Raw genomic sequence first — 26,388 nt, 5'->3', positions numbered from 1 at the left:
CTGACTGAGATCAACCCAGAGTAATCCAGGTTTCAACAAGTGGGGATGAAGAAGATAAAGTAAAAATGGTGAAGGGTCATCTCAACATGGGTCCTTTAGAATACGTGGAAACATAAGCCTCTCAAGGGATGGAAACTCCAGGACCACATAGTACCACTCAGTGGAAGAACTACTCAGAACCCACCTGAGCTTAGAGAAGACTGAAGAGGCAGAAACAACACAGGCACCAGAGGGGAGGGCGTCTTTTGGGAAGCCACTGTCATGAGCTTCCCTTCTCAAAGATAGCCATTGGCCAAACTACCCCATTCAGATGCCCCCTTCCCTCAAGCGGAGGAGGCATCAGTCAGATTTGTTACTGTGAAAGGGCTTACTCTGGCTGATGATTTCAGAGCATTCAATGTCCCTAGGCTCTGTGTTTCAGGCCATGGTGAATTACAAAATGGCTGCGCAACATGGTAGAACAAAGCTTCATGGTGGCCAGAAAGTGGAGATGTATAAAGTAGCTAAAAGAAAAGAATGTCTTTCTAAGTCATGAGCTTCATCTCCCAATAATGCCATCAAATGGAAAAGCCATGCATTAATCAAGCCACTCATGAGAAGAGGTCCTCATGATAACATCACCTCTAAGTATCAAATCTACCAGCTGGAGATGGAGCCTTTGACACATGTACCTTCGTATCCAAACCACAACACTGGGGAAAAGGAAGGAGAGACAGAGAATATTGTATGAGGTGAAGTGGATCTGCACCATAGAACCAGGAGTCTATGCAGGTGGAGACTCAAAGCCGCTGCACTGTCCTGGTCTGCCAAGACCAAGGTATGAGGCAGAGCTGCTGCCGTTCCCCAGGAGAAGGATGCATATGGCCCAGACAAATCAGCATGCCTCCTGCTTCCTCCTCAATGTTCAAAGGGAGCAGAAAGCTAGCAAGAGATAATAATGGGGTGAGCATGATCAAGATATGTTACATACATATATAAAACTGTCAAACTATAAGCTAATTATTGGCAAAGAAAAAAAAAAAAAAAAAACAGTGGACCAGACCCAAGGGAAGAAGATGCCTCCTGAGAAAAAGTCAACAGAAACAGAAGCAAAAAGCAGACCCCAGGCCTCAGCAGCCAGAAGGGGTTTTGAAATGCCAGAAGGCTGTGGTTTGGATGTGTCCCAAGGATGCAAGCTCCGGGGACTTCGCTCCCAATATGGTGGTGTTGAGGTTGAGTTAGCTCTCTCAAGAATGGATTATAATGGGGGAGGGGTGGTTCTGCCCCTCAGCTCTTCTTCGTGGACAGCTTATCATCCCCATATGTACTTTCCCAACCCTAAGGCCAGCATGGTGCCCCTGGACCTCAACAGGAAAATAAACCTCTTCCCTTTGTAAATTGCTCTACCTTGGACATTTGGCTATAGCAACACAAAATGGACAACAAATAAAAAAAAATTTTAATTTCCAACTTGAAAATCTTCTACCTTGGGTACTTGTTTATATCAATACAAAACGGACAACAAGCAAAAAAACATTTAAGGTCCAACTTGAAAATGCATATAGCAGTATATAAGAAGCAGTTAAAAAAAAAAAGAGCCTTTCTTAGTTTAGGTTTCTATTGCTGTGAAGAGACAGCATGACCACAGCAACTCTTATAAGGAAACATTTAACTGGGGCTGGCTTACAGTTCATAGGTTTAGTCCATTGTTATTGCGGCAGGAAGCTTGGTGACGTGCAGGCAGACATGGTGCTGCAGAGATAGCTTCAAGTTCCACATCCTGATCAGGCAGTGGGAAAAGTGAAGACAGAAGAACCTCAAAGCCCACCCCCAATAGCACACCTACTCCAACAAGGCCACACCTCCTAGTCGTGCTGCTCTCTGTGGACCTCTAGGGGCCATTTTCATTCGAACCACCACAGAACCTTACCAATTAGAAACACGTTTAAGTGGAATATCTAGACCTGAAACCCAGAAACCAAAATTACAAGTCAGTAGATGCTTGTCAGTAAATTGGAGGTGGCTAGAGTGAGTGAGTGGGTGGAGAGGTGGAAGGGGAGGATGGAGAAGCAAAATGAGCGTTAGCACAGGCATAGATGACAGGGTCTCAGATGCTGGCCCTCTTCAAAAGAGGAAAGAGAGGACATGGGCTGAAGAAATATCAAAGAGACCAACTGAGGGTGTTCCCTCTTTTGTAAAACTCAGCCTACAAAGTTGAAGAATTGATTAAATATGAATTGGGACAAATAGGGACATCACCAATCCCATGACAGCAAGCCAATGGCACCAGTCAGGACAGCCAATAACCTCAGAAATCTTCAACAGCAGCACAGGATTCTGGACCCCATGAACAGACGTCAGTGTACCAAGATAAAACAGCCATGACTAGAATCCTGAGCCAGGTACCAGGATGACTTTCAGGGTGAAAAGAAAGAAAAGCAATACTAGATAGACTGAGCACTCACTACCATTGGGCTCCCAATGGGACCTCATAAGGACCCAAGAAGAAAAGGTAGAGAAACACAGTTGGAGCCAGAGGCTATCATAGTGTCATATGCTGCTAAAGACAAGCCACACAGAGCTCATAAAATATTACAGAAGCAGTCAGGGATAAAACCCAGCAGAGACACCAAGCAGTGTAGCCTGAGAAAAGGGGAGGGGTGAATTCTGAAGAGTTTACCAAGGGAATTTCAAAAAGTCTGGGGATACAGTGTTGTGGTGGGGTACTTGCCTAGCAGGTGCAAGACACTAGGCTCTATTCTTAGCATCTCAAAGAAAGAGAAATGAAAGGAGGAAGGAAAAGAAGAAGAGAAGAAGTGAGGAAGAGAGAAAGGAAGGAAGGAAAGAAGGGAGGGAGAAAGAATGGGAGAATAGAAGAAAGGGAAAACAGGAAGGGAAGAAAGGAGGAGAGAAGGAAAGAATGGATGAAGAAAGGGAAATGAAGGGAGGAGAGAAAGAACAAAGGAAGGAGAGGAGGAAAGGATGAAAGAAAGGGAAGAAAAAGGGAAGAAGGGGGAAGGAAAGGAAGAAGGAAGGAAGGGAGTCACAGAAGGTGCCCTTGGTGGGAAGAGAAATGCAATGACTCTGTTTCTATCAGACCCAACCACTGTGTGCTAGATGCTGCCTACAAATAGGGGGAAAGGGATTAAAAAGGAAAACAAACGATAAACTGTCTATTCATAGATGATAAGATCAAATTATCTATAGATAAAGTGCAGGAATTAATAAGAAAGTTAAGCAAGACTGCAGAAGACAAAATCAATACAACAAAATCAATTCTTTCTACATAAGCTGCTACAAAATGACCATTCTAAAAGAAACCACTTAGAATAACATTTTAACATAGATGAGATTTAGAAGTACATCGACTCTAGGCCAGATGACCCCGGACAGATTTCTGAAACTTCCTAAGAAGCATTATTGAGCAACGTGACAGAGTGACTATCCTCATCCATGAACCAGGAAACAGAAGATTTGCAGAATCTGGAAGGTGGAGCCTCCAGCTCGCATGAGAGAGAAAAGCATTGAGGACAGCGGTGCTCTAGGTAACAAGGACAATTGAAGAACACTTCAGTGGCCACTCCAGACAGATGAGCAGATCCAGGAGGAGCATGAAGTGGTCAGACAGTGTGGTTCTGCAGCTGTCCAGAGTGTGACAGGCCCAGAAGAGGACTGTCTGGCCCCAGCTCTGGCCACACCCCAGGCCTCACTAACCTCCTTACACATGTCAAACGGTAAATTCTTTGGGTTTTGAAAACTACAGATAGGGACAGCATTCAGTTACGCCCACATGCAAAAACCATATGCAGAAGGCAGGCAGGGCTGTATCCCACCACCGAGACCTCACTGGCAAGCACAGAATACCTACCACACAGCAAAAACTTCATGAATTACAGACCTAGGCTTTAAAGATTGTTGTTGTGTAGCTAAAATTCTGTAGCTAACGTTTTCAAGGAATGACATAGAAATGAAACCGTTCTCCAAGGCAGCAGGAAAAGCTTTCCCTACACAGGGAAACTATTGCTGACTGCAACTACCAAACTGTGAGAACTTACATTCACCCAAAACATTATACAAAGAAAACCAATATCCACATCACACACAGAGCCTCACAAATCAATTTTTATATGAAAAAAAAAAGCTTCAAAACACAATGGGAAAGATTAGGAATTTCACAAGAAGGCCCAAAGGGACAATGTCACAGAGCAGGGCCACGGTAAAGCCACTCTACCGCCCACTGGACCATCCACACGGCTCAAGACTGCCACACCAATTACTATCGCCTCTCAGCTAGGTTCTTGTGAGCCAGAAAGGAGGAAACAAGAAAGGTGGGTCCCACCACAGATAGCTGAGACGTGGACAGGACCACCATCCTGCAGAGAATGGGCAAGAAAGCTGGCATCACCCCCCAATCCGGGCCTCGTCTTCTCCCTTCCACACTCTTGGCAGGCCCTAAGGAAGTGAGATCCCATGCTGGGTGCTGTAGTGGATAGAGGTGGTGCTAGATCATCCCTCTAGCCCCAGGTGCCAAAGCAGAGCCAAGGGATGAGAGCACAGGGCATCAGGCCAAGAAGTCTTGAGAAAGGAATCCAGGTCTGAAACCACTCAGAAAGAAATCCAAGTAGCTTCCCAGAGGAGCCACATACTACCTACAGCTCAGAGCAGGAGTCTCTGGGGGCCAGGACAGAGGGTCATCCCAGAAGAGGAGAGGGGTCAGCACAAGGTTGCAGTGTATCTGCTCACCTGAACGTGGTCCTCACTAACATCCATCTTCCCTCTGCCCATGAGTTCTACAGTGAAGTTCATCTGATAATTCAGAGACAACCCCAAGGCTCTCTCGGGTGCCCAGCACCTTTGCCATCATTCTGAACATCCCTCCTCTACCAGTACACACACACACACACACACACACACACACACACACACACACACCCTCTGCCTTGCTTTCAGCCTTGCCCACTGCATACAAGCCCATTGACAGAGCCACCAAGGACTTCAGATGTAAACTGCCATCCCAGCCAGGCCCTGGAACCAAATGGGCACCTGGCCAGCCATGTCCTCAGACTTGAATCAAAATTGCCCATAGAACCTTGGCTCATTCCCAGCCCTGGTTCTCAGGTACCAAGTGGCCTGGCAAATGGACCAGGTGAACTCTACATTCTGATGCCAATACAGGGGTGGAGCCAGAGGCCACCACCTGCTCCAGCAGGCTGGGACTTGAGGTGCAGTCTCCCCAAGGTCACTCCCTACTCTTCTCCCTCCCGGTGACCTCAGCTCATCCACAGCTCATCTCCTGCCCTCCCCTCATAGGTCACATGACTCCAGCATTCAGTGAGAGCAGAAAGGGATGGTGGGAAGAGGAATAAAACAGGTGAGCAGGGAGCAGGAGACAAGACAGAGGTCCTCCAAAGCCTCCACAAAGAGAAGCAACTAAAAAGACCTTGGCCTCCAGCAGAAGCTGGATGTAGTGAACTTGACTAGGAATGAGAATCCCACCTGCAGGTCAGCACACAAGGAGACCAGAGAGTTGGCTAGTTGCTCTTCAATCCCCTTACTGCTGTTACTGCATATTAGTGATATGCTGTTTGTCTCATTGTGGTATCAGTGTATCTACACACGCCATTCTTTTAATGACCTGAACTTGTGATAAGTAATATGGGTGGGTATGAAACCAAGACACGCTCTGTCTCCTGATAGCTGCCCACAAGTGAGTCAAAAACTACTCAGATGCCAAACTTAACCTTTTAGCCTTGGTTTAAGGACTGCTGTACATAAATGTGTGTGTGTATGTATACTGTATATGTTTCTGTGCTTGTGTGTGAGTGTTTGTGTATGCATGTGTACAGGTGTGTGTTTGTGTGCTGTGTGTATGTGTTTACATGTGTGTTTGTGTGCTGTGTGTGTAATGTGTGTGCACTGTGTGTATCTGTGTACTGTGTGTATGTGTGTATGTGTGGTGTATATGTATGTGTAAACGTGTGTGTGCATGTGTTTCTGTACTGTGTATATGTTACAAATATGACACAGTACACAAACACGTGTGTACACATATATAACGTATACACGCATGTACACACATATATGTACAACCTCAGTGTCATTCCTCAGGTACCGTCCACCTTGTTTTCTGATAGTCTCTTACTAGCCTGGAACTTACCAAGTAGGCTAGACCAGACAACCGGCCACTGAGTACCAGAAAACTCCCCAGCTCTAGGATTAAAAGTGCATCCCAATGTACATGGCTTTTTAAAGATTTTTATTTATTCATTTTGCATCCCAGTCATAGACCTCCCCCCTTCTCCTCCTGGTCCTATCCTTCCTCCCTGTTTCCTCTACCCCTCCTCCCCTCCTCTTCAGTGAAGGGGAGCCCCTCTACCCACCCACCCCATCATATCTAGTTGCATCAGGACAGAGGGCATCCTCTTCCCCTGTGATCTGGCAAGGTAGCCTCGCCAGTGGAAAGTAATCAAAAAGCAGGCAACAGAGTTCATGTCAGAGTTAGCCCCCATTCCCCTTACTAGGGAACCTATATGAGGACCGAGCCGCTCATCGGCTACATCTGTGCAGGAGGCCTAGGTCCAGTCCATGCATGGTCCTTGCTTGGTGCTTCAGCTCCACAGGTACCCCTGGGCCCTGGTTATTTGGCTCTGTTGGTCTTCTTGTGGTCTCCTATCACCTCTGGGTCCTTCTGTCCTTACCCCCACTCTTCCACAAGACTCCCTCTGCTCCAACCAACAATTCTTTGTGGGTCTCTGCATCTGTTTCCATCAGCTGCTGGGTGGAGCCACTCAGAGGACAGCTATGCTAGGCTCCCATCAGTAAGCAAAGCATAGTATCATTAAACATGTCAAGGGTTGGCTGTTCCCCATGGGGTGGGTCTCAGGTTGGGCCAAACTCTGCTTTATTTCTGTGCCTGCCCATCTTGTAGGCAGGGTAAATTGTGGGTTGAAGTTTTGGGGGTGGGTTGGTGTTCCCCTACCTCCACTAGGAGTTGTGTCTAGTTAGAGGGTGGCCTCTTCAGTCTCCATGACCCCTGTTACTAAGAGTCTCAGCTAGAGTCACCCTCATAGGTGCCCCTCAACCCAAAGAATGGATAAGCAAGTTGTGGTACACTTACACCATGGAAATTACTCAGCTATCAAAAACAAGGAAATCATAACATTTGCAGGCAAATGGATGGACTAGAAAAGATCATCCACAGTGAGGTAACCCAGACCCAGAAAGACACATGTGGGATCTACTCACTTAGAAGTGAGTCTTAGGCTATTATCAAGAATATATAAAGAACTTAAGAAGTAATCCAATTAAAAAATGGGATACAGAGCTAAACAAAGAATTCTCCATAGAGGAACACCGAATGGCAGAAAAACACTTTAAATGTTCAACATCCTGAGCCATCAGAGAAATGCAAATCAAAACAACCCTGAGATTTCACCTTACACCCATCAGAATGGCTAAGATCAAAAACTCAAGTGACAACACATGCTGGAGAAGATGTGGAGAAAGGGGAACCCTCCCCCATTGCTGGTGGGAATGTAAACTTGTACAACCACTTTGGAAATCAATCTGGAGAAAATTGGGAATAGTGCTACCTCAAGATCCAGCTATACCATTCCAAGGCATATATCCAAAAGATGCTCAACTATACAACAAGGACATTTGCTCAACCATGTTCATAGCAGCTCTATTCGTAATAGCCAGAATCTGGAAACAACTCAGATGTCCCTCCCAGAGGAATGGATACAGAAATTGTGGTACATTTATACAATGGAATACTACTCAGCTATTAAAAACAAGGAAACCATGAAAATTGCAGGCAATTGGTGGGAACTAGAAAAGATCATCTTGAGTGAGGTATCCCAGAAACAAAAGACACATATGTTATATACTCACTCATAAGTGGTATTAGCCATATAATATAGGATAAACATACTAAAATCTATACTCCTAAAGAAGCTAAACAACAAGGAAGACCCTAGGGAAGATGCTCAATCTTCATTCAGAAGGACAAATGCTATAGACATTGGAAGCAGAAGACAGGGAACAGGACAGGAGCCTAACACAGACAGCCTCTGAAAAAACTCTATTGATGGAGGTATCAAAGCAGAGGCTAAGTCTCATAGCCAAACTTTGGGCAGAGTGCAGGGAATCTTAGGAAAGAAGGGGGAGATAGAAAGACCTGGAGGGTACAGAAGTTCCAAAAGGAGACCAACAGAGCCCAAAAAAAAAAAAAAGAGCCCTGGGGGCCCTGAAGAAAATGACACCCCTACCAAGGACAATATGGAGAGGACCTAAAACCCCTGCTCAGATGTAGCCCATAGACTCAGTCTCCAAGTGGGTTCCCTAGTAAAGAGAACCAGAACCTTTCTTTGGCATGAACTCAGTGGCAGGCTCTCTGATCACCGCCCCTGGGGAGTGCATCCTTGCCAGGCCACAGAGGAAGACAGTGTAACCAGTCCTGATGAGACCTGATAGGCTAGAGTCAAATAGAGGGACCTCCTCTATCAGTGGGCTAGGGGAGGGGTATAGAAGGAGGAGGGTGGGATTGGGAGGAAACAAGGGAAGGGGCCACAGCCAGGATACAAATTGAATAAATTGTAATAAATGATAATAATAAAAAATGTTAAATGAAACAAAAGAGTGGATTTTAGCCATATAAGTATGGGATAACCATACTACAACTCACAGACCCAAAGAAGCTAAGTAGAAGGAGAGAAATGAGGGTCAATATCAGACCTGGGGAAAGCGGGGGCAGAAAGGCAGAGGGCTTGCAGAGAGAAGAGAAATTTGGGGCAGGGACCTCTCTGTGACAAGCTGGAGGCACACATGGCTTTTGTGTACTGAAGTTCTGAGAATCAGGCTTGGGCCCTTGTGTTGGCAAGGTAAGTGCTTTACCAGCTAACCCATTTCCCAAGTGCCAGGTACTTCTTAAATTCTTTGGAAACATGTCGCCCCAAAATGTCCCACTCTGGTGATTATTAGGACAGCAGGTGTCGGGAGATGGTATCATTAGGCATTCTGGCATGACAAACTACCCCTGAAACCAGCATCCTGGGCAGGCTGAGAAGCAAGAGGCAGCCTGTCAGCTCTTGGCCTGTCACTTTCTGATCATTATCTGGACAGGAAATCGGGGGCATCGTGATGGGAATTCACCACAGGAAACAGGCCCATCCTGTGTGCAGCCGCTCATCTTGGACCTGGAGCAAAATGTTTTGGCAGCACTGCTGGTTAACACTCTCCACTAATTACTCTCAAGTCCCGGTGCCTCACGTCTGTCCGAGTGGATTATTGCCTGTTTGGGAAGAGGCTCAGGCTCGCCTAAGAAACCAGGAGAGGTAAGCAAGGACAAATTTTCTGAACTACAAGCGTTCGTGTTTACATATGGTTTCTGGTGTTAAAAAATGAACACCTACCATCGGTTGGAGACGTAGCTCAGTCAGTAGAGAGCACAGACCTCTGGGCTCAACCTCCAGCACTGTGTGAGCCAAGCACAGCAGCACACACTTGTCATCCCTTGAGAAATGGAGGCAGGAAGATCAGAAGTTCAAGGACATCTTCCACCACTTAGGGAATTTAAGGCCAGCCTGGGATACAGGAGACCCTGTCTGCAAAAAGCTGAGTCCTCCCAAAAGTATTTGAAGCATGCATACAGTTGGGAGCCTGAAGAAAATAGGTAGTATTGGGTTGGCATTATGATTTAAATTTGAAATGCCTCCCCCTACTAGCTCATGCTTTGAATGTTTGGTGGCATATTTTAGGAAATTCCAGATTCATCTTACAAGATGAATCTTGCTAGAAACAGAAAGCCACCAAGGGCAAAACACTGAAGGTAATTCCTACCCCTGATTCCTCACTCTGCTTCTTAAACATCTGACTGGAGGAATGACTGATTTGAGCTCACGGTTTCAGACCACCCCGGTGGGGAGGGCACAGCAAAGCACTTGAGTTCATGATTAGAACACATGGCAGAGGCTGTTCACATCCCAGTGGTCACTCGCACCTCTAAACACTTACTTGATGTGGTGACCTGAATGAAATTGCACCCCATAGGCTCATGTATTTGATTGCTTGGTCATCAGGGAACAGTGCTATCTAAGAAGGATTAGAATGGTTAGAAGGTGTGGCCTTGTTGGAGGAACTGTGTCACTAGGGGTGGACTTTGAGCTTTCAAAAGCCCATGCCAGGTCCAGTCTCTCTCTCTGTCTCCTCTTCTTCCTCCTCCTTCCTCCTGCTACGCTCTTCTTCTTCTTCTTCTTCTTCTTCTTCTTCTTCTTCTTCTTCTTCTTCTTCTTCTTCTTCTTCTTCTTCTCCTTCTCCTTCTCCTTCTCCTTCTCCTTCTCCTTCTCCTTCTCCTTCTTCCTCCTCCTCCTCCTTCTCCTCCCCCTCATCCTCTTCCTCTTCCTCCTTCTCCTCCTCTTTCTCCTCCTCTTCTTCCTTTCTCCTCTCTGCCTATAGATCAGGATGTAGCTCTCAGCTACTACACCAGCACCTGCCATGCTCCCCGCCATGATGAAAATGGGCTAAATCTCTGAAGCTGTAGGCAAGCCCCCAAGTAATCACTTCATTTCATAAAAGTTGCACTGGTCTTGGCATCTCGTCACAGCAATTGAACATTACCTTAGACACTTGAAATCAGGACTTTTTAGATCTTTGAATAGCAGGTGACCTCAAGCAGGAGAGAAGACTCGGGTAGCCATGTGCAGCCACGTGGAGTAACCCTTCCTGAAGCCACCGGAAGTAAAGAAGCAGGAAGGACCCTCTCATACCTTCAGCCCCTGCTACTCCTCCATCTTAGATTTCTGCTTTAGCTGTGAGAGGTGATATGATTGTAGATTTATGTCCCTGGTGGTAGTAATTTCACAATACCCCAGGGAACCTGCTCCGGAGCCAGTGGCAGGTGTACCTGGCACCTTGGGAATATCCAGGGTCCTTCCACTCACCCTCCTGGTCCTTTCCTGGCTCTTGTGGATGCAGAATTGGCTGGTATGAGCACCAAGGCCAACAAGTAATCCCACTGAGAAGCCTGGGGTCAAAGGACACCATTGCAGGACGGAGTGTGAACATTACAGAAAACACTGTAAAGAAAGCATTTCAGACAGACGCAAACTTCCAAGAGCTGGAACTACATGAGAAGGCAGACATTCTCTTTCATCTGGAGTGCTAGGTATCAGCTAACCTCGTTCCATTCTCCAAGCCAAAACATTCGTACATGACTTTTGTCGCTCCTCTGCAAGTGTGACTTCTTGTCAAGTGACCTGGCCCACTGTCCAGATTGCTTTCAGATGAGTTGGATGTAGTGACTCAGAGAGGAGGAAATGAGAATTGGAACACAAAGGACCTCTCACCCACATGCAGGCATCGGCTGCCTCATGTCTGGCACACAGCTAAATCTGTTTTGTTGGGTCTGCTGCAGTCAAACTCCTGGGGATCCTGGAGAGGACTGTCTCCTCAGACACTGTTCTGTGCTCACCAAATGGCAGTCTGGAGGAGAAAGGCTGATACAGCATGGGTTCTGGGAAGGGAACCAGGTGAAAAAGGCACACTTGTTGGGCCCTGAAGCCTACAGAAGCAGGGTTAGGGGCCCTGTCCTGCCACAGAGACCCTGTGTAACAGAGGTGAGTCCTATCTGCCACCCAGCTACCACAGTCAGCACAGCCACAGTGCTGCCCCCAGTGACAGGCAGCCTCCCCGCTCCTGTGTTTACAAGCGTATCTGACAGGGAATACAGAAAACACCCACTCACCCACCGAGTGAAGACAGCAACTCTGGGTGGAAAATTGGCACATTTTCTAATACAGAAGGAGCAGGGCAGTCAAAACAGACAAGCTAACAGTCTCCCAGGGAGTGATGCTAACCCTTGCTCAGCCCAATGAGTCATGGGCCTTCCCCCTAAGGGGTGGAATACAGTTAAAGGGAGCTTCATCCAAAACACCACCCAGCAGTACATCTGTCCTTTTAGCCAGGACAGGTAGGATCCACTGTGTCAATCTGGCTGTCTGCCCAATGCCTTTTCTCACAGGTGGCTGTCCAGGCAGGGTGAAAAGAGAAGATGGCAGGATACAAAATGTAAATCAGAGTGCTCCTGCTCTCCGGTGGCTTTGCCTCACTTCCCAAAATAGACATGAACGGGGAAGACAGACGCCCTTTGGAGGTTCTTCAGAATTCAGAAAGGTCACAGGGACCAAAAGGAAAAATAGTATGAAAAATAGTAAGGGGACTCTCGGTATGGCTCAGCCAGTAAAGTGCCTGCCACACAAGTGTGAGAACCTTAGTTCAGGTCCCACACATCCAAGTAAAAGCTAGAGGTGGCAGCACACATCTGTAACCGCTGAACTAGGGGACAAGAGACAGGAATGTCCCTGAAGCTGACTGGCCAGCCTCAGTAAGAGGCACTGCCTCGGTATGTAAGCATGTAGATAGATAGATAGATAGATAGATAGATAGATAGATAGATAGATAGATAGATAGATAGATAGGAAGGGTTTAAAAGGTGGCTCAGAAAGAGGATGGACAACAGAAGAAGAAGAAAACAGGAAACAACCTAAGAACCTGCCACAGAGGGCCTCTGAAAGGCTCTGCCCTGCAGACTATCAAAACAGATGCTGAGCCTGATTACCAACTGCTGGGCAGAATGCACGGAATCTTATGTAAGAAGTGCGAAATAGCAAGAGCTGGAGAGAACAGGAACTCCACAAGGAGAGCAACACAACAAGAAAATTTGAACACAGGGAACTTCCCAGAGACTCATACTCCAACCAAGGACTATTCATGGAGATAACCTAGAACCCCTGCACAGATGTAGCCCATGGCAGTTTAGTGTCCAAGTGGGTTACATAGTAATGGGAAGAGGGACTGCCTCTGACAAAAATCATGGCCTGATTTTTGATCACCTCCCCCTGAGGGGGGAGCAGCCTTACCAGGCCACAGAAGATGACAATGCAGCCACTCCTGATGAGAACTGATAGACTAAGATCAGAAGGAAGGAGAGGAGGACCTCCCCTATCAGTGGACTTGGGGAGGGGCATGTGTGAAGAAGGGGGAGGGAGGGTAGGATCGGGAGGGGAGGAGGGAGGGGCTTATGGGAGGATACAAAATGTATAAAGTGTAATTAATAAAAAAAAAGGTGGCTCAGATCTTAAGAAGTGTGTCTCATTCTCGCAGAAAACCCAGTTGTGAGGAGGCTCACAGCTGCCTGTAACTCCAGATCCAGGGGATCCAACACCCTCCTCTGGCATCTTATTCATATGCACATTTCTACACATGGACACACATACATACACACATACATACATACATACATACATACATACATACTTTAAAATAATTTTTAAATCTTTTTGAAAAAATGAGTTAAAAAGTTAATGATCAAGAAAGACACCTGTAATTGACCTCTGACTTCTGCCTGCACACATATGTACATACACATAAACACACACACAAACACACACACCCCAGAAAAAAAAAAAGACAAAAAAACAAAAGAAAGAGGAAAGGAAGGAATGGAAAGAAAGAAAGACAGACAGACAGAAAGAGGAAGGAAGGAAGGAAGGAAGGAAGGAAGGAAGGAAGGAAGGAAGGAAGGAAGGGAGGGAGGGAGGGAGGGAGGGAGGGAAAGAGAGAGAGAGAGAGAGAGGGAGGGAGGGAGGGAGGGAGGGAGGGAGGGAGGGAGGAAGGAAGGAAGGAAGGAAGGAAGGAAGGAAGGAAGGAAGGAAGGAAGGAAGAGAAACAAAGCAAACCAGACAGGGAAAAGTCACCAAAGTCGTGAAAATTATCTTCCTATTCCTGTTACCTGAAATCTGCTCAGTGGCCTCAACTGGAGGGTACGTAAGCACCGTGGCCAACTCAGCATTTAGAGATTGCCATCTCATTACCAGTGTCAAGTTTAAGTTCAAAACCATAATACCCGAGCGGCTGGATTTGGTTGAGTGCTCACTAATTGAAGTTTCTTGTCAGAAAATGAAATGGCTTTGTGAAAACCCCAACTTGTGTTTCCTGTTATTGTGGTTTTGTTTCCGACACCCAGCTGAGAGTGGTTGGCCAGCATCCATCCTGCCCCCCCCCCCCCCGTTCCAAGGGGGCTCATCTCATTGTGTCAGGACTTTACACAGTTGGCACGAAAATCGCCCGTGAGCAAATGGAGGCTTTTAACACAGTAACCTGAAAATACAGGCTCCCTTGCCAGAAAGAGAACCACGAGGAGGAGGAAAGAGGTTTTAAGGGAAGTGGGGTCTCAGTGTATGTTGGGGTGTGTGAGCGTGCATATGTGTAATTGTACATGCATTTGTATGCTGAGCAGTGGGCTAAGCATGCATGCACCTATTAGTGGGGCAACATGAAAGTGTTTTTGTATGTTTATGTGAATATAGGCTGAGCTGTGTGTGTGTGTGTGTGTGTGTGTGTGTGTGTGTGTGTAAATGCATTCTGGACAGTTTGTTACTGTGTAGTGTGTGTGTGTATGTGTGTTATTGAATAGTGAGTGAATGCTTGCATATACATGTGATGGGCTGTGTGTGTGTGTGTGTGTGTGTGTGTGTGTGTGTGTGTGTGTTGATGAGCAGTGCGATTTATTGGTCAGTATATATGAGTGTGCCCCAGACTGTATAATCAAGTGCATACACTCTTAATGTATATTCTCTGCATCCAGCGAGGGAATCCACAGAGCCACAGAGGGAGGTCAGTTCTCCCAAAATACTCACTTAAAGCTGGTTTGTCTCTTGATTAATTGGAGTGTCCTCTCTCTTCAAGTCCCCATCTGTCTGCTTTATGTGAACAGGTCGCTTAAGCCTCTGGGATGTTTGCATCTCTTGTTTTTCTACTTTGTCTGTATTTATTGAATTCAAAGATCCTCTCCTGTGTAAGCTGAACGACTTTCCAAGCGACTAACAAGAAGGCAAGGACATTCTAGCCCTCCAGGCCGGGGACAAAAGGGACGTTCAGCCTCCCCACTCCTCTGCCACTCTCGTCCTTATCCTGGATGTCTCGGGAGAACACAGGCAGAACAGCAGCAACAGAAGGAGCCCAGAAAACTCAGGACAACATTTGTGGGTGTCAGGGAAGTACGACATTAGACTCTAAGACAAAAATCGGAAAATAGGAGAACCGCAACCATCACACCCTGGGTAAGGTGGTCAGGCAGTCACAGGAAGTGATCATCAAACACCGGCAACAGAGCCAAATGAGCAGAACAGAGGTGAGCACCCGCAACCTGAAGGAAGACCTCCCTGCTGCCCAAAACAGCGTTGACCCTCACTCCTGCAGGAAAACCCATGAGCCTATAAGGAAACAGTGCTGACCTGCTCTCCACAGGACAGGCACCTTCAACTAGCCAAAACACATGGAATGTTTGGCATCACCAGAACCAGCCAGAGAGGCAAGGACAGGAAGCTCTGAATTCCAGCCAAATGAACCCAAAAAAACCATGAAGACTTATCCAGTCTGGGCCACTTTGGGGAAGAGCACATGCTTACAAATGCCTGGGTACTAAGGGAAGGGCTGCTTAGAGATAAAATGAACAATAAATTTGTATTACATGTATTTATTGTATCTGTGTGTATGTGTGCAAGCATGTGTGCCTCAGTGGGCATGTGAAGGTTAGAGGACAACTAGCATGGGTTGGTTCTCCCTTTCCTCCATGTGTGTCCTTCAAGACACCCCAGCCCTGTGCCCAGTCTGACCCAGTCTCATGCCTACCTCTCACCTCCTTTTGTCCAGATCCTGGCTGGACCTCCTGTCTGGCAACCATCATCTCTTGCTCAGAACATTCTCTCATACAGGTACAACAGCCAATTTCTCAGAGAAAGTTGGACCATACCCCCGAGCCTCCAGTGTTTCAGTCCCTGTGTTGTTAAAGGGGTTATCAAAACACGGGCCTTTGTTATACATGCCCCAGTGCCTCAGCTGCCCTGTCCTCATGGGGAGGGCATCCACATCCCTTCAGGAGCTATACACATCCTGGAACAGGAACGTGAGTATACAGGGAACCAACCCAAGAAGGTCATCTCAGAAGTGGTACCCTAGGCAGTAGAGGGAAATGAAGCAAGAACGGGAGAGAGCCAAAGAAGAGGTCACAGGTAGGCAGGACTGCTGTAAGGAATCTTGTAGGAAATGAGAAAGCCCAGGCAGAGCAAGGGTAACTGCTAGTATCCAGCTGGATTGTTGGCCATTCTATGGTGTGAGTGATGCTCCTAAGACACAAGCTCTCCTCTCAGTCCTTAAAAGCTACTCTTACTCCTTTGAGGTCCCCCTAGAAGCGGCACCCATCCTGCCTGGCTTTAGCTCCCCCTCTGCAGTCATGGGTCATGCCACCTCCTTACAACTGCCCAACTCACTCATCATTGGAGACCGACGTCCAGCTTCCTGCGTCAGATGCTTCCCAAATAAATCAAACAAAGTAGCCGGAGCCCCACAGTGCATCAAGGCATAAATATTTTACCATCTGCACACAGTGGGTAGCTTCCCAATGCTTGGAGACCTTCAAGAAACCTAATCCCTGGGTATTTTCATTCCTGACGAATTATTTATAAGTGATTTATGAGAACATCCTTTCTCAAAAGCACGTACTTAGATCCCAGACGTGTCCTTGAGCAGCGCCAACTGTACTTGGCCAGGCTTCATGGCTATGCACGTTCCCGCACTCAAACATGGCAGATCAAAGCCAACTATCCTGGGCTCTCTTTCGCCTCCTTCATAGTCATTTATTGTTCACCTCTGTGTTGGACCTAACATCCTTGTGAGCTTTAGCTAAAACATTTCAGAAGGCACTAATTGAGCAAAACACAGGCCTCCACCAGCCAGAAGTTTAAAAATGCCTTCAGATAGCATCTGAGGCCTATGAAAGACTTTCCCACCATGCTGTTCCCATCAGTGTCTGAAAATGCCTGCTTTTATGACTTTCTTTTATCCTGTAACTATAAAACCGTGCTACCTCTTCCACACTGGAATCTGTCTTCACAAGCCTCTACCCCCTATTCACACATCAACAACTCCCTCACTGTGAGGAATTACACTTACAAATTATGAGCTAAGGTCTGTACTTCCTCTCTTAAGTGGCTTCTCATCAGGTATTTGGTAACGTTGATGAGAAAAGTAGCTAACACAAGTGGCCACAGAGAGGACGTGATACACAACACAAGCGAAAACAGCAGTGGTGTGGGGGACAGGAGACAGGATGTCACATGAACAGAAGGTACAACCCAGATACTGAGCTCACTTCAGTGAGCTCACATGGGCTGAGTAACAACCCACACAGGTTAATGCCAGGCGAATAAAAACTTTGAAATTTGACAATGAAGCAACCACAACGCAGTGAAAGAATTATCGCACAACTCAGTCTTGAGATGGACAAAATAGAAGAAACTGTAGAAACAAATCAGATGGTTAATAAGGTTGGTTATAAACAGGTGCAGACACAGCACGTGGTCCCTCCTCCAAAATTCACAAAGAATTTACAAACATCAATCTCAAATAAGTTGGCAGGATAAAAAGCACAATAAGATGAGCAGTGGTAGCACACACCTTTAATCCCAGCACTCGGAAGGGAGAAACAGGCAGATCTCTGTGAGTTCAAGGCCAGCCTGGTCTACAGAGTGAGCTGCAGGCCACCCAAGGCTAAACAGAAAAACCCTGTCTGAAAAACACACACAAAAAAACAAAAACAAACAAACAAAAATAAATAATTCAGAAGAGATGAACTGCATGTTCTACTGTCCATGTAGAAAAAAAATAACCTTTAAAACATTCAGTTTTGTTTACTTCAAAGACACGTGTGAAAATAAGGAAATCAAAATGTTAGGCAGGAAAACAGAAGACTGTTGCAGCCTGCTAATTGAGACAAAGCTACAGCCATCTTTATATTCAGCTTCCATTTTGTTTCTAAGGTGAAATTAACTTCAAAATTTTCAACTTTTCAACGCTGCTTCCTTGAAAGTGGTTGTTCATAGCTGACCTTAGAATTCAATAGTGTCATAACTCATACTTTGGTATCTCTTCACTTGGCTTACACTCTGGTTGTGCCCTTCTTATCTACACACCTGGCTACACTTTGGATGGACTCTAGAAGACCCTAAGCCCTGCCTCCCTGACCTCACTTAGGACCAATCAGCTTAAAGGTTGGCTGATAATACCTTGTCTAGTTAGCTGAAAACGTAATAGTGCTTTGTACAGTTAGCCAAAATGTGTGACTGTCCTCCCCGTGTCTTCTGCATTTGGTTCTTTCTATAAAAATGCTGCCGTGAGAACTTGTAGATGTCCTTAGGATCCTGAGTCCTTACTATGACCCTGATTTATCAGCTTGGAAAAGACGTTCCAATAAGCCATCCCTATCTAACGGAGACCAGAGTCTGAGTGGTGTGGGTGGCTCTTCTTATTCTAGAACAAAGACAAGTCCAGTGAGTGAAACATCAAGGGTAGGGCTGAAGGATGCCCCAGGTCTCAACGTCACATTGTCAAATAAGAAAAGCAAAGGAAGCCAAGCAGTGGTGGTGCTTTAATCCCAGCACTCAGGAGGCAAAGGTGGGTGGATCTCTGAGTTTGAAGCCAGCCTGGTAAACAGAATGAGCTCCAGGACAGTTGGCGCTACACAGAGAAACCCTGTCTCAGAAAAGAAAGACGAGGGGGGGGGGGGAGAGAAAAGGAAAAAGAAAAAAAGCAGAGGAGACTCCAGAAGCCAATCTGCTGCAGTTGCAAGGAGAAGCAGGATCTGGGAAAGAACGGGTTCTTGTCAATAACTGGAAAACTAGAACTTTTGCCCCAACATCTTTGGATGCAGCAGTGAATGTTCAGAACCTCTGAGATCTAACAACAAAGGAAATTAGGCTGATGCAGCTACAGCACCAACTTAACTGCAGACGAACACCACGAAATTTGTTAAAATGCTGACATACGACAGAATGTTCCGTACAGTGTGCACATGGAATCCTAGGATACCCTTTGTGCCTCAGAGAATGCATGAAAATTACAGGGAATTGCACAGATTCTGAGGAAGGGGGTGGGGGACGAAGGAAACCTGATTGGGCAAATAACAGGACTGACGAAAATGAAGGCATGACTGCTTCTAGGTATGTTTGTGGAGAAAGGTTTTATTGTGACTATGAGGGAGAGCATAGCCAGAGGCATCTGGAAGGATCCTGACTGAACATGGCCAGCAGACTGAACTAGGGTGTCATAGGAGGGGTGGGCTGGGAGGAGGGAGCTGAGAGAGAAGGAGTACCAACAGGACCAAGAGAGTGCATAGCCAAAATGGCTGAGTTATGTAGGATCAGAAGCTGGGGATAGGGAACTGAAGTCCAGCTCCTGGGCTGGAGAGGTTTAGGGTAGGAGGCCTAGGGAGAACTGTTGGGAGGATCCACAGGTACTGAGTGAGACTCATCCCAGGTTTCTTTAGGACCTGACAAGGACAAAGCATGGAAACAGGAAGTGTACCCTCTAAAGCATAGAAACAAGAAACATCCCTCACCCCTACCTAAAGCATTAAACAGGAAGCAAGCCCCTTCACCCGAAGCCAAGAATAATCTCATTTCAAACCCTGGTAGAGATAACGCAATAAGAGCACAACCTCATTTGATGCAACTGTACCACCGGGCAGACAAACCCAGAGCGCGCATACAGCTCTTCAAGGTGCCAGGGCCCAGCTTGGCCAGCAGTCCCCAGGTAAGAGCAGACCTCTGGGACCTGCAGCCCAAGTGACAGTGTCCTTCCAGAGTATACATTGGCTTCACCCAGGGAGAAGCAGGGCTTAAGAGGAACCATAAGAGCTGGGGACCCAGGGAGCCCATGGTTAATCTTGGCTCAACTCAACATACCTGGGGAGACAGCGAGCCTTGATCGTGGAACTGCCCCCATTAGACTGTCCTGTGGGGCATTTTCCTGATTAATGATTGCTGTAACAGGGTGTACTCGCTGATTTTGTCTGTCAACCTGACACAAGCTCATCAGAGAGGAAGGAGCCTCAGTTGAGAAAATGCCTCCATGAGATCCGGCTGTAAAGCATTTTTCTCATTTAGCCAATGGTGGGTGGTGCCACCCCTGGGGCGGTTTTCCTGGGTTCTGTAAGAAAGCAGGCTGAGCAAGCCATGGGAAGCAAGCCACTAAGCAGCACCCCTCCACACAGCCTCTGCATCAGCTCCTGCCTCCAAGTTCCAGCCCTGCCTGAGTTCCTGTCCTGACTTCCTTCAATGATGGACTATGCTGTGGATGTGTACATCAAGTAAACCCTTCCTCCCCAAATTGCATTTCGGTCGTGGTGTTTTGTCGCAGTACTAGAAACCCCAACTAAGACAGAGGGCTGTAAGAAAGGCGACTGAGCAAGCCAATACATAGCATCCTTCCACGGGCTCTACTTCAGTTCCTGCCTCCAGGTTCCTGTGTTCAGTTACTGCCCTGGCTTTCCTTGATAACGAATGGTAACCTATTATTAATCCCACTGAATGAGAGTAAAGACCACTGACCCAAATTTTTTTAGTCGAATTAAGCAAGTTTTATTATAGTGAACAATATAGCTGATCCAGAGACTGCCTCTCCCTAAACATGGATTTGAGGGGTCAGCCTCAAACATAGGAGAAGTGAGATTTCTATACCCAAAATAACGGCACAGCTAGGGAGTTTCCAAGGGTTGGAGGATTTACAGAGAAATTCTGGTGACATAGGGTGTTGGAGGTTGGCCTGATGTGTGTTACTGGCCCTCAAGATCTTGTTACATCTATGCTTATTTTGTAAACCTACCTAAGATATACCTGATTGGTTGATTAAACAGACTATACCTGGCCAGGGCAGAATGGGGTAAGCATGGCTAAGATTCCTGGGCTTAGAGAGAACAGGGGAATCATGGGACAGATGGAAGGAAAGAAAGGAGGAAAGGTTAGTATGGACTAAAAAAAACACATGCAGCAAGAGAAAGGACTCCAATTATGGCATGAAAAGGCACAGATGAAGAATACAAGAAAGAACCATGGAATTATGGATGGAAGGTAAACCAGACGAGGATTAAGGAGGATGGCACTGGATGGGGGCTGGGAAATGGATGGTGGGGTTGGTGAGCCAGATAGGTATAGCATCTGCCCAGCCTAAAGTACATAAGCATTTATAAAATCTAACAGGTAGCTGTGTCTTATCGGGTTAAATAATACTGCCTTGGTAATATTGAGGCTAATAGTAAACATTAAACAGTCCAACACTCATTTTTTTATTTACAGAAACAGTAGGAGCTTGGCAGAACATCTCAAAATAATTTGTTAGAACACCTTATCTTATGAGGGTAGGTGTAGGTCAAGACTTGGCCAGTGTGTGGACCAAGCGGAATTCCAGGAAGAGTCAATGAGAGGTCAAATTGTAAGATGAAGAAACAAGTTTTACAGAAAACAGAAACAAATTTACTTTCACCTTATAACAAGATGGCGTCTGACCCTAAGATGGAGTCAGGCTGGCTCATCACTATAAGCAGAAAAAAACCCTTTCCTCCTCAACTTCCTTTTGGCCAGTGCTTTATCACAGCAGCAAAAAGCAAACCAGGCTAGGTATCCAGGCTGGATAGGAGGCAGACATCCCAGAAGTGGATGGGCTACCTTTGGACACAGCTTTCAACAGTAGAAAACAAACTGTAGAGGGAGGCACGCCATCCAGACCCAGCTCCCCTTGCACTGGATACCAGGGGCATCAATGCCATGCTGTGTGATACTCCCGTCCCAGAGCAGAACATCTTGGCTGGAGATAAACTAAGCCAGGTAGACGAAAGTTCCCAGCATCCTGCAGGTATAGCCAAACCCTGAGGTCTCCATTCTTCCCCACCCCCAGCCTTTCCAGGAGCCTTCCACACACTTCCTTCCTGATGGTGTCACTCAGCTGGTATCAATAGAGGTGAATCCTCAGCCCACCCCTGGCGGTCTATACTGAGAACCTAACTGGGGCTCAGTCAAGGAACCTAAGCCACCAGGTCCACCCTGCAGGGGTTCTCAGGGGAATCCCGTTATATTCCTACAGTGCTGACAATACACCACGGAGAGCAAATATTTAAGATGTGGCACCACCTTGCAAGATGGCAGCCCCTGCCAGGCTCAAACACAAACCCCAATGAGGGCAGAAGACGCTTAGGTACCACCCACGAAGAAAACAGGAAGAAAACACTGCCACCACTGAGCTTTGAGGGGAGACAGCAACTACATATGCTTACATATGGAAATGGAAGGAACAGCAACCAGGGCACCGAGGCAGCCTGAATGGGACATCTGGAAGGTAGACACAGGAATGTCAGTGCCTAGAATAGACAAGAGGCTCGTGCCCGAGCTCCACCACTTCTCCAAGAGTCCCCTGAGAGCCGTGAGTCACCATATGTGGGGAACGAAAAAGTAGATGAACAGCTCTTTCTGGTTTCACCACTCAGACTCAAACGCTTGCCTAATGGCTTCCAGCAGACATCAAAAAAGGGCAAGGTATGTGAGGAGGGGCTGGAGGTTCCCAGCATCCTGCAGCCCAAACCATTGTTAGGTCTGGGAATCCGATTAAAGAAGACCTCAGACTCAGGTAGCATGCAAAAGCAAGGAGCATTTATTCTGCAGAAACTTCCAACATGTTGGGGCCACCATTCCATAGGATGGCCACCTGACGTGAGCAAGAAGGCTTAATTTCCCAGTGTGGCTAGATAACCTTTACTTTGACTGGTTGGTGCTGGTCTAGGGGAGATGGGGGACCTCATGACTGGTTGCACAGTTGGGGGACTTCATGGAGTATCCAGTTAACAGAGTGCCCAGGTAACAAAGTACCATTTTGAATAGCTAAACAAAGCCTTTTAAAATGACCTTTAATTTGCTCTGCCAAGTACTTGGGGGTTTACCTAAGTTATTGTTTCCAGTTTTCAGGGATGTTACTGAGTTGTTATATCTGGTTTCCATGGACTATAGTTTTTTGTTCTGAGAAATAAAAACTCAGGCCTGTTCAGTCTGAGGCCACTTTTGAAACCTGTCATGGAGTCAGACTGGCTTAATACAAAATCATTCCCCTCAACATGATGGACAGAAGACATGGGGCTTGCATTGCTGAGGAGTCTAATGTCCTGCACCACTGAGAGGTGTGACACGTGTTCACAGAGGCCTCAGCACCCCACAAATTCAACTGCCCAGAGCAAGGTCACCCCATATAGCAAAGAGATCTGTTGAGGAGATACAGACAATAATGACCTTTCACCTGCAAGCTGAAGTTCATTTCCTAGCCTCTGCATGCCCACCTCTGTCAGGTGCGTCAGCAGTGACTAATGCAGATCCACGAGGCCTTTCTGTTGTCACACACACACACACACACACACACACACACACACTCCATCTCCACAGACTAACACAAGGGGTTTTGGTTGGTTGGTTGGTTGGTTGGTTGGTTGGTTGGTTGGTTGGTTGGTTTTGTTTTAACGGCACAGGATGCTGGGGAGCCCAAAGCACCCTGGCCTCTGTATAGACAAGTCCTGGAGTCCAACCCAACAAAAAGCGCTCACACTCCAAGCTTGTCTCTGCTGTGTTCACAGCCGAACAGATCCATCTACCTGGTGGTGCTGCCAGAAGCCCAGCCACCCAGATTTGCCCTCCACACCACTGGATTCCAGCTGTGGAAGGAGAAGGCAGTCAGACCAGGTCTTCCCTGAAGCTTTGCCCAAGAGGTGGCTTGTTAGAGAGCACTCTCTCCATGCTCCCCACATGTCCCTAAGCGAGCCGAAAGCGCTTTTCTTCTGTGATGACATGGACCATATTGTTGCCGCACTAATCCGGGTGGACCTTCCTGCTGGACAGATGCTCTTTGAGGGCTGCTGATGCTGACACTGTACTTCCACCTTTCCGTACCGTATGTTCCCTAAGGGGACCTGGTCATGGGCAGGCAGAGCCTCTGGACCTGTGGTCTCCGGACCACACAGCGGGCATGCAGTTCCCACCTGGTCTCTTCTGGCAATTTGTTTAACGTCCTCTTGCCTCCATTTCCCCAAAGCAGGGAGACTCCAAAAGGTCAGTTCAGAGTGAAGAAATCAAAGCCAAATGGCCAGCACCCATGGATGCCATCTCCTTCCAGCCTTCCCCCAGGCCTTGGGGGAGACTGGTCCCTTTCTGTGTTCATAAACCCATTTGAGGGAACATTCTAGAATGCTGCAAGGATCAACCTGTCGGGGAGCTCTCTCAGCCCCTCTCTGGCTCCGCCCAGGGAGTCAGACACCAATTCCAGACAAGCTGGGTGGAAAAGGAGGGCCAGGGCACAGGGACCTTCCTCTCTCTGGAGGACCCTCTCTTCTCTGGGGGGTCCTCCTGGGCCTGGCTCTACCATCAGGATGCTGGCTCCTGAGCAGGCCTGAGGACTCTCAAAATGTTCTCATGGGTCCAAAAACATGGCACGTCTGAGCTCAGACGTGAAACCCCACCTCAGGACCCCAAGCAAAGGTGCTGGTTTGTATTTGAGCCCCTGGGCATCATATTTGCCATAGCCACGTGGGTGTTGGTGCTGAGCGCTTCGTGGGTCCTGGTCCGGGACGTGCTCATCCCTTCTAACGACATGTTCTACGCTGTGGCCAACGGTGTGGCCTTCCATCTGCTGGCCTCCTTGGCACTCGTGTCACACCTACGGACTATGCTGACCGACCCAGGCTCCATTCCCCTGGGAAATCCACCCGGGCCTGACACAGTGACTTTCTGTTACTTCTGCCTCTCTGCCATACCGGAGAGGACATACCATTGTACAGTGTGCGGACGCTGCATCCGCAAAAGTGACCACCACTGCCCCTGGGTCAACAACTGCGTGGGTGAGGACAACCAAAAGTACTTCCTGCTCTTTACGCTCTACATTGCGCTTATCTCCATCCAAGTGCTGCTCCTGCTGGCCATCCCTATCCTGCGCAGCCATGCCCAGGGCAAGTGGAATATGAGCAGCACCGTGTCCCCACCTAGCCCCATCCTCTTCCTCTTCCTGGTGGCATTGATGGGCTTCCTCTTAGCACTGGTGATGCTCGGGAGCCAGATGTTCGCCATCTACACAGGCAAAACCACAAATGAGCTACTGTACCTGAACTCGAACTCACAGGGCAGAAAGTCCAAGTGGGCGAACATGAAGGCCGTTTGTGGCACCCACGTCTCCCTGGCCTGGCTCAGTCCTTTTCATTCCCCGGAACATCACAAAGGGAATGAGTACCAAATATGGCCTGAGTCACTCACAAGTGTCCAGAGCGACACAAACCTGAACAAGCCAGCTCCCTGAAGGAGCAGCATGGCAGAGTAAAAAGTAATATACTTCAGATCTTCTTGTGAAAAAAATAAAAATAAAAATAAAACAGGACAAGAAAGCCAGCTGTCGGAGAAACCCTGAGGAAAGTGCTCTGTGGCCCCTTATGGCTCTGCCATGCTGTCAGACGGAAAGCAATTAAAGGCATCTGACTATGAATGAGTGACCTGAGTTGGCGACTGCCCTTGTTTAATGCTGACTGTACTAATGCAATCGCAAGGTGATAGGCTGCCTTCTGCAGCGAGCTGAAGGGGCTTCACCTGGTTCTGAACAGTCTTTGCATTCCTCACAAGTCCAGTTCCACTGTAATGGTGGATTTGGTCTAGTGGTTTCGTTTTCCTACTGTTGGATTTGATTTTAATTAAGGTCTTTGCTTTGTGGTTTATCAATACGCCCTAGCTTTCCTCTTTTTAAATCTTTTTGTTACATTTATTTACTTATTTGGTGGGAACACTTTTTTTTTAAAGATCTTTTTGTTACATGTATTTACTTACTTGGTGGGAACACACATGCTAAGCTTGTGAGAGTCAGTTCTCTTCTACCCTGTGGATGATGAGATTATGGGGCATGATGGCAAGTACCTTTACCTGATGAGCCATCTTGGTGGCTCGACTTTGATTGTCATTGGCTTTATCTATTCACAGTTCACTCCAGATCCCACTAGGCATGAGAAATTACTGAGGGGTTACACTTTTTGATCAAGTGGTGCAAGACTGGCCAGAGGTTCCTTAGGACAGAAAGCAGAAGTCACTCCCTGTAACTTCGGGTTTAAGGTAAAGGTTTGAAGGTCCCCTGTAGCAGTAAGACATTACAGGAAGTCCTAGTGCCTTAACCTATTGTCTTAGGGTTTCTATTGCTACAAGGAAATACTGTGACCATAAAAACAAGTTGGGAATGAAAGGGTTTATTCAGCATACACTTCCGTATCGCTATTCATCACCAAAGGAAATCAGGACAGGAACTCAAGCAGGGCAGGTACCTGGAGGCAGGAGCTGATGCAGAGGCCATGGGAAGGTGCTGTTTCCTGGCTTCCTTTCCATGGCTTGATCAGCCTGCTTTCCCACAGAATAGGACCACCAGCTTAGAGGTGGCACCAACCACAATGCCCCCCCCCGTTGATCGCCAATTAAGAAAATGCCTGACAGTTGGACCTTAGGGAGGCATTTTTCTCCA

General features: G+C 47.2%; 1 protein-coding gene across 1 annotated transcript; it reads left to right on the top strand.

The window, feature by feature from the left end:
- Positions 1–24,306: 24,306 nt before the first annotated feature.
- LOC110549667 (palmitoyltransferase ZDHHC3-like) lies at positions 24,307–25,191 on the top strand. The gene has a single exon (XM_021638944.1). It carries the CDS (start codon positions 24,307–24,309, stop codon positions 25,189–25,191), a length of 885 nt encoding a protein of 294 aa, XP_021494619.1.
- The last annotated feature ends 1,197 nt before the right edge of the window (positions 25,192–26,388 follow it).

Source organism: Meriones unguiculatus, chromosome 8, assembly GCF_030254825.1.
Source record: "Meriones unguiculatus strain TT.TT164.6M chromosome 8, Bangor_MerUng_6.1, whole genome shotgun sequence".
In the NCBI taxonomy this organism is placed as follows: Eukaryota; Metazoa; Chordata; class Mammalia; order Rodentia; family Muridae; genus Meriones; species Meriones unguiculatus.
Note: the sequence above shows the minus strand (reverse complement) of the source record. Positions and strands in the feature narration are given on the sequence as shown.

Excerpts from the sequence above, each read along its gene's own strand:
- LOC110549667 (XM_021638944.1), top strand. The coding sequence starts at position 24,307 with ATGTTCTCATGGGTCCAAAAACATGGCACGTCTGAGCTCAGACGTGAA.